General features: G+C 33.2%; 2 protein-coding genes across 2 annotated transcripts; one reads left to right on the top strand and one right to left on the bottom strand.

Moving 5' to 3' along the window:
* Nucleotides 1-1,528: 1,528 nt before the first annotated feature.
* LOC108330475 (uncharacterized) lies at nucleotides 1,529-8,283 on the bottom strand. The gene is made up of 10 exons (XM_052875763.1): nucleotides 8,014-8,283; nucleotides 7,620-7,928; nucleotides 7,455-7,543; nucleotides 7,243-7,371; nucleotides 7,025-7,145; nucleotides 3,925-4,009; nucleotides 3,705-3,814; nucleotides 3,338-3,480; nucleotides 2,605-2,701; nucleotides 1,529-2,112 (listed from the first exon to the last, which is right to left on the bottom strand). The coding sequence occupies exons 1-10, from the start codon at nucleotides 8,092-8,094 to the stop codon at nucleotides 1,819-1,821; spliced, it is 1,458 nt and encodes a 485-aa protein (XP_052731723.1). The 5' UTR covers nucleotides 8,095-8,283; the 3' UTR covers nucleotides 1,529-1,818.
* A 295-nt stretch (nucleotides 8,284-8,578) lies between these two features.
* Nucleotides 8,579-9,263, top strand: LOC128196095 (uncharacterized). The gene is made up of 2 exons (XM_052875762.1): nucleotides 8,579-8,842; nucleotides 8,923-9,263. Exons 1-2 carry the CDS (start codon nucleotides 8,651-8,653, stop codon nucleotides 9,103-9,105), a joined length of 375 nt encoding a protein of 124 aa, XP_052731722.1. The 5' UTR covers nucleotides 8,579-8,650; the 3' UTR covers nucleotides 9,106-9,263.
* Nucleotides 9,264-13,995: the final 4,732 nt, after the last annotated feature.

The raw sequence follows: 13,995 nt of genomic DNA, 5'->3' as shown, positions 1-13,995 counted from the left end.
TATATAGAGGTACACTAATGATTGGAAAGACAGCGAATATACAACAAAATTCTGTTTTCCTCTAGAATTCTATTATTCTCTCTGAGCATTAATCTTCTCTCTTTTCTGTTGAGATATCTTTCACATCAACTGCAATAACTATATTTCTAAGATGTCCATTTCTGAGTTCAAACTTATGTAGAACTTACAGAAGACCACACTCAACAGAAGTCCAACAATGTGTTCTCAAAGAGAAACAATGAACCAACGCACCGTAAATTCCTAGGGTTACCATCACCACCACAATGTCATCATCATCCATTGGGTCATAACCCATTCCAGATAGATCATGTGCCTAAGTGTCATGGTGAATTTCTTTCTGTATACCAGATGACGGATTCCACTGCACAAAATCATGGAACAAAAATTGTAAGAGAAGAAATCCCCTACAAGAACCTGCCAGGGATAAGTAGTTTTCATACCGGTCAAACCATGAAGGAACAGTAAAATTGGACAGTGTATGCTAGGAATCGTCACAAAGTGCTGATTCTATGTCTACACAATAAGCTTCAGAATTGTTAACTACATTTAAAAGCTTGTAGGTGGGTGCAATTGCAGCGTCAAAATGTCTTCTTGCAAATTGGGGATCGGAGATTAGAGAGAACCATGACTTGGATAAGCATTTGCAACATAACACAGATTTCGTAGGTAGCTTCAACTGAATTTCTTTCATCAAGTCCTCGTATACAGAACGCGGAGAATCAATCTTCATCTTCTCACTTTTTCTGTCAGCAGTCTTCGTCTTCTTCCTTTTTCTGCCACCAGTCTTCACCTTTGTTATCATCTCCTCCACTGTAGATTCACCACTCTTATATGAAACATATGTACAGATGAGAATGGTAGTTTTTTTATTTTCCTTTTTCAAATTGGTTTCAACTTTATATCTTAATAATCTACATCAATTTGAGGATATTATTTTTTCTTTTTAAGATAAATTTTAACAAGATTGATATGATATCTTAATCTTAATTTCTTGCTAGCAAAAATGACAATGTTAAAAGTATAATTTTTTTATTTTTATATTAAGAAATTACATGTCTTTATAATGAATAAAACACAACTTAATGTTTTAACTTAATGTTTTAACTTATTTATTTTATATTCTCCTTATACTTGAAAGTCAAAATTAGTTGATACAAAAATTGGTATCGAAAGTTTCTTAGTCTCTAAAAAATTTTCAAAAAAAAATAATAATCTCCTCTTATTTAAGAAAAGTGAGAAAGATAAGTACCAATATTTCAAGATCTATGAAATGTAAAAATCCAATTTTAACCTCTTTAAATGTATAATATCCCATTTCGCATCTCTAAACATACAAAAATTTTAATGTACTTGAATAAATATGTAAAGTTCAGTTTTAATCTCTTTAAAACTTGTAATGTGAAATCATTACGTCACATGAAACTAAATTGACATTTGAGGAACATGTCAATGTTTTGGGCATGTCAACATTCAATCTATCAAAGCTATGCAGGAGAACTGACCTGTCTTTATTTCTAAAACAAAGAACAAAACTGTCATTTAAATTATATTTAAAATATTCAAGCAAACTAATTTGAGATGTTTCTTAATAAAATGTGCAACTTATAATTTTCTCACTCTAGAACCGAGATTAGGTTCTGAATTGATCCCATATGAAGAGAATCAAAACCCTATTGGCCTTAGACGATAAATAATTATTTTGTATGATTTCCAAGTGTAAATTGTTGTCAGCTGCTGTGCAATTTTATAAATTAAGCCAATGTGTGACCATGGAGAGAGAATCCTAGAATAAAACCCTCAACCCTTCAGAAAGAACAGCACAAAACCAATTAACACAGATAAGAGAAGGATAAGACCAGCCGCGACAGCATTAATGTGGCCAGGCTTCGCACTTTTACTATTTGAACTCTCTCCTCCACCATCATGTTTGCTCTTGTTTTCCATGAGATGAATTTCTGAATTGGAGGGCATTGCCAGATCATAGAAAGATTTAGTTTTGAAAGATAGGACTTCTTTTTCTGGCTCCAAAATTGTAGAGACATCCATTGGAGCTTTCATGGATAATAACTCCATGCAATGGTCCTTAAAAACCTATAGAATGAAAATCACAAGTGAGGACTAATATTTAAGAAATAGTAGTAACAAAGAAAAATTAAAATAAAAGAACAAGTTCATAAGAACATAGCAAGTAAAGTCATTATCATATTTCTTTGCCTTCTGCGATTATGTTGTTATCGGAACATAAAATCATGTAATGCATACTCCTCAATTCAAGCGTGTACACAAATACATGCATTCTTTATGTGCAAAGCACCAGGTTATACCTTATTAATTAGACAGTTGTTCAATGTATGACCTGGTGCTTTATTTCTGACAGAAATATTCCAGAATCACTAAATTATTGATATTGACAAGACAACAATGTCTCTTTATGCACATGTTTAAGGATCAGTTCAAAATTCTTAAGCAAATAACATTTTTTTCTGCAACAATACCATAATGAATAGTTGGTCTTCAAACAAAATCACGCATGGAAATAAATAGACACAAAATCTATTATTTCCCTACAGAAATGGAACCAACCTCGACAGTTTCAGAAGGCTGCAAATAATCACACACATACACCCCTGCTAACCAAGGTGCAAAGACTCTTCTAGGAAATGGAAGACTACATCCTTTTCTGCCAAAAAAAACATATGATAGGTTTAATTAATCAAACAAACCAAAGCATAGAAGCCAAAATAACAAAAAATGTATCAATTTAATCTATGTATTGACATGATTATTACTTTTAGATGTTTATGGTGGCAAAATCTAGAATGAGTTTCAGATTATACACATCTAGGTCACGGATTTACTCTCTATGTATGTATCAACGTAAACTTTAACAATCAATATACAGAAAATGATAATGGATGATTCATTTAAGTGTCAATGTGGCATAAAATCCATTGAGTGAGTGCTTGTTCCCAGCTTCAAATCCCAATTAAGCTACTTTTCCACTGCTCAAACTACCCTCCCTCTCCCCCCACTAGGCTATAGACCTCTTTGTAACAAAAACCGAATACAAATTAATAGCCCACACACTGTAATCATTTCAAACCACCAATGGAATTAATTGAACCTTGTCATCTGGATCACAAAAAGAAAAAAACCAAGAAAATCATTGTGAAATAAAAATCTGCTTAAGTGACAAATCAGACTCCCCTGTGAACTTCAGGAACTAAGAGTATACATCTACCCTACCCAAATCCTCCACAAGGCAGAAGCTTCATGCACTGGAATGAGTACTGTACCATTATTACAAGTTACCTACCTCAATGTGGGTAACACTAGTTGGGGAATAGGCTTTTCAACCGATATTTCATGTCTTGCTTCATCATGATTGTTACCAGAGTCAGCATCTACCTCATCACAGATTATATCCAATCTACTTTGCAGACTCTTAATGATATCTCCCTACACACAGAATTGTAATCCATGACAATACAAGACAACCACGAAAAGATAATGGTGGGGGGAGTTTAATTTTATTTATTACACACAAGAACTGGGGGATCAACAAATCATATTTTAGGGTAGAGGTTTCCAAACAATTTTCAACCTAAGACAACCCTTGAAAAAAAGGACAAGTTTGATCATAAAATCATGAACAGAATGAATATATATAATTATTGACTCACCTTTATATTAGTGACGGCTTGTGAAGTTGGCTCTTTTGAATTTAGATATGCAAAAGAACATATCATACCACTAAATGAAAGAAGACCAACAACATCTCCTTGGCTGCATGCTTTACAAAATATTAACTGTCAATATTAGAAAATGAAATTTTAAAACAACAAAATAAGAATAACAATAATAATAAGAATATTTATATGAAAGCGCCGAAGGCAAACATACCTTCAATAGATCTATTGTTCAGAAATGGTAGAAGCAATTCGACTTCATGCACACCATCAGATGAATATGACTCACTCTCAACAACCTAAAAATAGAAATGAATTTCTTATAAATAATGATATCATAAGGATTTTCTACAAATTGTGATAAAAAAATAGATTGGGGCAATAAACCCAAAACACAAGTAGTATAAGGCTATGAGCCTTTCAGGACAGACTCTTTCATAAGGACTTCTAAAAGAGAAAAATAAGAAAAAAAAAATGACATGAATTTCTTCATAAGCTAAAATTAGTTTCTGCACATGTTAAAAATAAAAATTTAGATATGACCTTCTACAAATTAGCTTAAGCACAAACTAATTTTAGTCACTAATTATAACTTATAAAGAAGTTGATTTCATTTTTTTTCCTTCTATTTTTCTCTCCAAGAAGTGTTTCCAGGAAAATTTGTCCAAATAGATTTCATGTCACAAACAGCAATTTTAAGATATGGCTTAACCTAAATGTAAGCTCTGGATAGCATTTTAGGTAGACAAACATTATGGTAATATGACCGTCTTAGATAAAATGAAACTGTTAGATATATTATTTTTATCTTTTATCTTTAGTTAGTTTGTTATTATTTCTTATTTGCATTTTGAACTTTGTTCATATTTCTTCTATTATAAATAAAGTATTTTATGTGTATATTCAACACAAAGAAGATTAATCTCATACATAGTTTTCACTATATCCAACAAAAACTTTAGTCCATCTCATTCTCTACAGAATTACCAAACATCATAGAATAGAACTGCACACTTGAGCAATAAGCAACATGGAATTCATATGAAATATATTCAAGACACCATATCCTGTTGCCTGCATTTGAAAATCAAGGTAATCAATAGCCTAGAAGGTATATCTGATATACTGAAATTCCTGTTTGAAAAATCAGTTGTGCTCAACAATTATCAAACCTCCACTAAGTCCTTTATTTAAGACAGTTGCGCTCAGCAAGATCAATACAAATGATTTTAACTAAGATAGTTGTATGACACTCTACCAAAGATAACGGTACATTTAACTCAATACCATCTAGAAGCTGATACAATAGGGACTTGGGTATTGTGGGTGCCTACGTCCCACATTAAGTAGTATGAGATACTCAATGGAATATTATATTGTTTGGTTCTTACCCCTTAATAGCTAGCTTTTGAGGATTGATTTCCCAAGCACTTACGTAAAGGTGTGAAAGTGAGTCAAAATGGCTCACATAAGTTCACCACTAGTTAAGGTAAAAACGAATCAACTTAACTTGATTCACTTGTTAGTGAGTCAAAGATTTTGTATATTATGTTCACCACAAACTAGTGGATTGACTCAATTAAGTATGTTTTGTTCCTCTGACTTGTTTCATATATTTATTGCATACAGTCAAAGTAAATTGACTTGATCCACCTATTTATAATAGTACAATCAAATTTTTCACTTATTTCACCAAGTATTAACTACAATTAGAAAGTGATATTATAAAGATAATATATGAAAAATCAAAGTATCAGCATATATAATTGGACAAACGAATAAATTAATCATCCAAACCACTCAAACACAATTCAACAACTTTCAAGTCTTGAAAACACCTAAGATTAACCTACATAATTAGAAGTAGTAAACAATTATAATAAAATAAAGATGAAAAAAACGATAAAGAGTTGTTGTTAGTAGGTTACAAGTCAATCCACCTTTAACTTGACTCAAATCTCTTTAACCCACGAGTTAAGTAAATGGGATTCAGTTTGACCCATATTTAAAAAAAAAACTATATTCTTTTTAACCCGACTGTCTCAAACCCATGAAGAGTTGGGTTGCCTCATGGGTTTGAACCTATTTTGACCCCTCTAGGCTTATGTACTTGTCATTATCACATTTCAATTAATTTTTTGGCTTGTTTGGCAAATCTTGAGCGTGCCCCCATGGGTTTTCTACTTGTGTTAGTCTGAAGGTAAATATGATGTTATAATTTAAATGTACTCTATCATTCCACCGATTGGTTTTCTAATACTCTACCACTGTTGTGCCACTAAAAAAGAATTCGTATATCTCTAACAAATTGCATTGTTACTGTAACAGCTTATATTAAGAGAGCGTGAATATCAAACTGCATGGGCAGCACTGATGATACACTTGTCCAAAAATATATCAGCTAAAGTATTGTAGTCATGCTCTGGTTATGAATATCTTCAACATTTATTAACATAATTTGTTCTAGATACCATAGATCTAGTAACATACTATTAAAAAAAAGCGAGTCAAGAATCAACTTCTAAATCCTACATCATAACAAATTCTTAAAAAGTAGATTTCAAATTTAAATCAACCTCATAAGACCAGTTTGAAATGTGAGATTTATTCTAATTTATATACTATAATTTAATCATATCTCTAGTTGATGTAAGATGTCCAGCACATCCCCTTGTAACATCTCAAGCATGAGACTAAATATGTGCACATGGTCTAATAGTGGATGACACACGATAACCCAATAAACCTTGCTAGGATAAACTATGCTATCATATTAGAAAAATGAATTTTAAGCCTAACTCAATCTCATAAAATAAGTTTGAAAGATGAGATTTGCACTCACTTATACATTATAATTTGACCATATTTTTAGCTGATGTAAGATTCTCAACATAAATAATGAAGCAAATGAGAATACTTGTCCATAATCTAATTATAAAAGCTTTCATATGACTTCACCATCAACAGTCAAGCAGAATACAGTTTCAGTATTTCATCAAGGAATTTTTAGGACACCAACATCAAATTTTACATTAATTCAATGTCCAACTCAAACAAACTCTGATACAGAAACTATCTTAAACCATGTAATATCCGGTGCTGAGAGCCGCTGTACTGCAATGAAAACAATATTGTGGGAGGCAAACACAGTACAAGCAGGGAATTAAATTCTGCTACTTATAGAAACTGAAGTTTTTTCACTAAATGGGGAACCAAATTGCTTCTTACTTCTGAATAAAGTTCACTAAACATAAACAGTAGCCTGAAATTAGAAGTAATAGGCTGACGAGAAAAACAGGTAATCGAGTAGTTACCAATTTACCGTCAATCAAGGCCTTTGCACCTGTAAGCTCTTTGGCATGAACAGATATAACATGACGAAGAACGTCACTCAATGTCTGAAACTTCGATTCACTGTCACGTAGAATGGGTAACCTTGCAGGACACAACAGAATACACCATATCCAATTACTCAAATTACCAACAGATTCAGCCGATAATCTATGAATTTCACAAATTTCCGGGAAGTTACCTAATGTTGAAGTTGTAAATGCACTTGTACGTCTGTAGGGAAGTTAAGACCTTCCCCATTTTAAAATCACAAGGTCGCAAACTACTTGATGTAATATTCGAAGACAATGAACAGTTTCTACAACTCCACCTACACTAATAACAACATTCGAGCATCACATCATAAACTAAAATAATAATACAAAATGGAACAATTATTAGTATTAGGGTTACCTTCTAGGACTATAACAAATATGAAGAAGCAGTCTCTCATCCCAATCACCCTCCAAACCCCGCGCTGCGTCAGCAACACCCTTCACTGTCTACAAGACAACACATACATAGTTAATCACGAAGTCAAATACGAATGGATTAAGTAGTGACCAATTGCTAACATACTTGGCAAAGCATCATGGTAGAATTCTTGAACGCGGCATCGCTAACCCAAACGTATAGGCCCACGACCTTCATGCCACCGACGAGCATTCTAGAAACCTGGCGTGCATGTTCGGCGACCCAGTCCTTGTCGATGAACAGGGAAGAGGAATCGGCGGGCTCGGATTTGGATTTGGGCTTTGGACCCTTCTTCTTGTCGGGCTCGATGAGGGCACAGGCGGGCTCACCGGAATCGTTGAGTGGGGTGGGAACCAAATCAAAGATGAAGGCGCGGCCCAAAGCGGAGCTGAACTTGCCGATTAGAAGACCCACCTGAAAGTAAAATCGGAGGTGGTAGTTAGTTAGATAGGTATTTGGGAGAGTGAGAGTGTGACAGAGATGGCATTGGAGAATGTGCCTCCGATGGAAGTGCGGATTGGCTGAGGCGATCCTCCGCCAATTTGAGTCGGGTTTCTTCTCCGATCACTGCTTTCGCCATTGCTGATTGTTCAATTGTTACTGTCACTAACAAGTACAATACTTCATAAATCTGAAACACATAAATCACCAGTTCTATGCTTCAAATTCCGGTCACTTCAGTCCTTGAACCCTAACCGGGTTGCCTTGTTTATGCAATGCAGGTTCAGACAATGTTTTCCTCTTTTGGTAAACCCTCATATCAATTTCTAACGTTATCTATTTAACTAAGGTATAATACTTGTTTTTGTCCCAATTTTGGTTCGGAATGTTTGAAATGGTTCTAATATTTTTTTGTTGTTTGATGTAGTACTAAAGAATGTAATTTGTATTCAATTTGGTCCTTTTTGCAAAGGTCTTTTAAATCGCTAATGGCTAGATGTCCAAATGTGCAATTACAGAGTGAAATGTCATGTATTGGCTTACGTGGAGTCTTTTGTGACGTTGTAAGTTGGATTTATTATTTTTTAAATTTTATTTTATGAAACCAAATTAGGGTTTTTACTTTTGTTCTTTGAAAGCCACAATGACGTTGGATGTTATCCAATCTTCTTCCCAATCTTGGTGGTTAATGAGCCATGTCTGCTTCCCAATCTTCTTTTTCTTGTTGCAATAGTTTGGGACACCGAAGTTATCATTGTTCACATGGTGGTGGTTCAATGGGGCTAGGGATAATCCCCATTTGCAATTGTGGTGAGATGACAGTAGTAAAAATGGCTAGAACTTCAAAGAATGCGGGAATATATTTTTGGGGTTGTCGTAACTACAAGGTAATATGAATAACCCCTATGTTGTTTATGTGATAGTAATTAACATTGTGTTTAAAGTTTTTGTTGTTCATGAATAACAGAGTGGAGCTAGTAATGTGATGTGTTGCAACTATTTCAAGTGGTGCAATGAAGAAAATGTTGATGAAAGGGATGTTATTATTGGGAGGCAAAGGAGAAAGATTTATGATCTGGAAAACACAGTCAAAGCTTTGAAGAAAAGGATCCAATTATTAGTAGCAGTGGTTGGTATTGTTAGAACATAGCTATGTTCTGTGTGTTTTTAGGATGATATGTTGTGTGTATTTTGGTTCAACTGATGTTATGTTTTAGGTGGTCCCAATCTGGTTGAATGTAGTGTTTTTAGGTCAATGGAGTTGAACTGTTGTGATGTTAAGGTTGTGCCTATGTCTTTTGTAATGAATGAAGGAATGAAATTTGTGTTAGTAATTAATTGTTCAATTTAGTCCCCATTTCCGTTAATTATTTGCAAATATGGTCCCTACGATGATGATTGATGTGTCCATAAAGCAATAAACAACAATATCTTTGCAATTAAATAAAGCATAAAAACGATATCTTTGCATAAAATAAACAAAGGTCATGGTTACATGTAAGGATTTAAATTGTAAAGTACATCAAAACATATCTAGTGCCATTTCCAAATGTTTAGCACACAAGTAACCAATTCGAACAAAACAAAAGTACAACAACATTATAACATTATAAAGCACATGGTTTTTTAATTGGTAACTTGTCCCTTCTTCTTGTATGAGTTTGTTCTTCTCTGGATTCCTTGTTGGTTGTGGAGGTGCTTCAGATTGTTGTGTCATTTCCTCAGTTGGTGGTTAGGGTGGTGGTTGAGATGCCTCTGGTAGGTCTACTTCATGTTGAGGACGTAATGGGAAATTATTTCTGTTATGTCCAAGTTGACGACAAATTGCATATGCCAGAGGTAACATCTGGTCATTAGGATCTCTACCAATAGTTGTTAATAACTCTCCCTTATACTTTCCTTTCAAAAAACATCCATCCAAACCAATAAATGGCCTACAAGAGAGGAAGTTAACCTTGCAAGCTTTCAAACAAACGTAGAACCTCTGAAATGTTGTCTCACCATTGTCACTATCTACTTTAACTTTTACTGTTGATCCAGGGTTACATCTCAATAATTCATGTGCATAGTCATATATTCTTTTGAACTGATTTTTATAACTACCTTCAATTTTGCAAGATGCAATTATCTTTGCCTTACGAGCTTTAGAAATTGTGACATTAGTATTCCATTTCCTCAAAGCTTTTGAGCGTATTTCATTTATCTTCAAATTCGGATTTTCATGTAGTGAATTATCTAATGTCTCACTCAACCACTTAGAATTCATCATTTTAATGTTGAATTGCCTACTGCAAGTATGATTATCCAAAAAAATTTCTCAATTGCCATGTCCTACATCCTTCCAAATACCCACAATAAGCCATCCATGGACAACTTTTTTGGGCACCCAAACATCTCACTCGTACCCTTCTGTTATCATTCTTAATAAACTTCAAATTCCTCCCACCATGGACTGCATAACTTCTAACAACATCCATAAACTCATTTTTATCCCTAAACTTTGTTCCCACTTCCCACTTGTATTCATACATACTCTTTTGCATAACAAATGTCCCAAATGGACCACAACTTTGTCTTTCATCACCTGCATCCTCACTTCCACTTTCTTCTGGAGTGGCCAAAAAATCTGAGTCCCACTCATCATCAGACAACTCCTTGTTATATGGATTTTTCTGGCTATGTGCAATATCATCTGCATCCTCACTTCCACTTTCTTCATTTTCATTAACTTCCAATGATATAGCCTCTTCTATATCGTCCAAAAGTACTTCATCAACATTTACATCAACATCCACTAGTCCTTCATCCCCTTCTCCTTCATCAACATCTGTTGTCCTTCATGCCCTTGTCCTTCATCACCATGCACCTCCCCTGCATCATTATACACACTTGAAGTAAAATCTTCAACGTGTACTTCTTCCTCCACATGCATGTGCTGTTCATCCATGTCCTCCGCCTCTATTTCTTCCTCCCTCTGCACCTGTTGTTCATCCTCCACCTTTACTTCCTCCTCCTTTCCCTGTACTTCATCATCCAAACCATGCACCTCCACTTCATCATCCAAACCCCGTACCTCCACTTCATCCAAACCCTCCACTTCATCCAAACCATGCACCTCCACTTCATTCAAACCTTGCACCTCCACTTCATTCAAACCCTGCACCTCCACTTCATCCTCATCCCCACCTACATGGCTATCTTCTCCACTGTCTAAACTTCCATGACAGAGCAAAAGAACTTGTTCACTTACTTCATTTTCAACCACCTCTGGCTCATCATCCACATCGTGGACCACAAACAGGTGAACTTCCCCAAAATACTTAGCAACGTTTACCATGTTCATTGCACCTCTGTCATCAATCAACTTATGCAGAATATTTTTAACGCAATAAAATATGTGAGTCACTTTAATATACCCCAATTCCTTAATAGCATCTACCACTTCGAAATAACTTCATTTGTCAGGGTCCACACTCCAATATGTCATTTCCCCACCAATATATTCAAAAGGAAAATCATTTACTAGGGTCCCACTATGGTGGACCACAACATTAAACCTCTCCTCAGACATCCCAAACGCAAGCCTACAAAATGAACTTTATGGGCATGGGACCACTATATAAACACTAAAAGTAGCTGCTAACAGGTATGGGAAACCAAAACCAAAGACAAAAAAGCGATAATGACCTCCACACAACCAATTATAATTCGTTACACGCAATAATGCCCTAAACAATTTACACAAATGTTAAAAAAAAATTAACTTTTCCAAAATCTAACACTCACAAACCAAGAATTTTCCAGCTTTTACAGTGTTGAACAAAAATGATAGATATGAATGCCAAAAAGCAAAGATTACGAACGCAAACCTGATTTTCCCAAAGATGAATGCTTCCAATTCGAACAACACATAACTGGTATTCTCTCCCAAACCTGTTCTTCCCAAAATCGCAGATTTCCCTCCCAAACCACGACCAAAACTTTACAACTAAATACCTTTAATTTATTTTTCAAAAGAACAACCCTGATAAAAGAAATACAATTTAGAAAATAATAAATCAAACTCACAACTCCACAAAGCACTCCACGTAAGCCAATACATGACATTTCACTCTGTAATTGCACATCTGGACATCTGGTCGTTAACGATTTAAACGGCGTTTGCAAAAAAGACCAAATTGAACACAAATTACATTCTTTAGAACTACATTAAACAGCAAAACAAAATTGTGACCATTTCGAACATTCCCAACCAAAATTGGGACCAAAATAAGTATTATACCTTTTAAGAACTACTGTACACTACGACAAATACAATTTTTAATCTATAAATTATATTTTTAAATTACAATATTCAACTTAAAATATAATGTTGACAAAATGATCATTTGACCCGGTTGATGTAAGTTAAATGGATTGACTCACTTGATTATAAGTTTTTTTTAAATCCAAAAAATTACAATTTTTTTTAATTCAAATTTAAATAATTTCACTCTAAAATAATGTTAAACTCTAAAAACAATTCAAAATAACAAATTAACATACAACTTAAATATAATTCAAAAGCAAACCCAAAAAATGAATAAATAATTTTATAATATTAATAATTTGTGTCACTTATCCATTTATATGATTAATAAATTTATAATATTTTGCGCTCTTTAAACATTTTTTCTTTATTCTCATTTACAATACAATAAAAAAATGCTAACTAATAATATTAAAACACAAAATAATAAATAATTAAATTAAACTAAATGGGTTGGTGATTCAACCCAGTTCACCTCGGGTTCAATCATGGTGAACCGTGTTCTAAATGAGCTGGGTTAAAAATTGACTCGTATAAAAAAATTTCAGTTTTTTCAAACCCAACCCTGCTTAAACTCGTGATGAGCCAAGTTGACCTGTGAGTTCTAACCCATTTTGACAGCACTGTAATATAGTATACAAATAACATTTATTTTTTCGAAAAAATTATTGAATTTAATTTTAGAGATTGAGATGTGATAAAAATTAAATAAACAAGAAAAAAAAATGTATTATGACAATGTGTTCCTTTGTGAGCATATATAAAAAAAATCCTAAAAGTTAATATTTGTTTTCAAATTTATTTTTCATTATATTTTTAAAAAAAGTTTAAGAGTGTAATAATTTTTTACATATTTTAATTTTTTTCACAAACTTTGATTTTACATGAGTTAGTTTCTATTAACTTTTTTTCTTTTACCGAGCATTCGTTAACTATAAGGTTGTATTCGTTTACATGAAATGTATTATTTATGCTAATTGGTGATGAGCGATTTGTGAGATTTATCACCTTCATTTTTGTGATTAAAAGCGAGTAATCAAGATGAGGAATTACAACATATGTGCATCCCTGAATCTTAACTTGGATTTGCAATGATTGTCAATGAAATAATTAAATGCCTCTCATATCTATGTTCATTTACTTAACAAATGCAAATAATAATAATATAATTTTTGTCTATCCATTAAATTACATTTTTTATCTGTTATATAGATTAAATTTTACATTAATTTTTATAAACTTTTCTTTCAAATAAACTTTTATTCACTTTTAAATCCCTTAAAAACTACACCAATCAATTTATTCTCAAATATTCTTAAATTTGTCCACTTTCTCTTTCCCAAATTCATCTTTCAAAACCAACACACCCTAAAGGAAATTGATTTATTATAATATTAAGGATTAAATATCAAGCATTAAAGTAAATTTGTTCACTGGTTTTGGCATAAAATTTGTAAGCGAACGAGTTAATGAAAGATTTATTTATTTACGTTTAAGTCTTTCAAGAATGTTTGATATAATAAATTTTGTTATTAATTATGATAGTAAAACTGAAATGCCTTAAATTTAAAAAACTTTGATAAATTTTAGTTATTAAACTTTGATTTGAAATAGTTCTGACTATAGTCTCTGATAAACATTTTCAACCTAACATGAGCTTGGCAGCTCGACATCATCAGAATGTAAAAATAAAAAAATTTCAATGACGGTAGAAAAAAAAAAATACAAACC

Source organism: Vigna angularis, chromosome 4 (genome assembly GCF_016808095.1).
Source record: "Vigna angularis cultivar LongXiaoDou No.4 chromosome 4, ASM1680809v1, whole genome shotgun sequence".
Classification (NCBI taxonomy): domain Eukaryota; kingdom Viridiplantae; phylum Streptophyta; class Magnoliopsida; order Fabales; family Fabaceae; genus Vigna; species Vigna angularis.
The sequence above is the reverse complement of the archived record's forward strand: the minus strand, read 5'-3'. Positions and strand labels throughout refer to the sequence as shown.

Bases quoted from the DNA above. Each gene is read 5' to 3' on its own strand.
- LOC108330475 (XM_052875763.1), bottom strand. From the start codon at position 8,094: ATGGCGAAAGCAGTGATCGGAGAAGAAACCCGACTCAAATTGGCGGAG. The intron at 7,544-7,619 runs GTATGTTAGCAA...GTTGTCTTGTAG, and splicing joins CTACCATGATGCTTTGCCAA to ACAGTGAAGGGTGTTGCTGA. The intron at 2,702-3,337 runs GTAGGTAACTTG...TTTTTTTGGCAG, and splicing joins CTAGTGTTACCCACATTGAG to AAAAGGATGTAGTCTTCCAT.
- LOC128196095 (XM_052875762.1), top strand. From the start codon at position 8,651: ATGTCTGCTTCCCAATCTTCTTTTTCTTGTTGCAATAGTTTGGGACAC. The intron at 8,843-8,922 runs GTAATATGAATA...CATGAATAACAG, and splicing joins GGGGTTGTCGTAACTACAAG to AGTGGAGCTAGTAATGTGAT.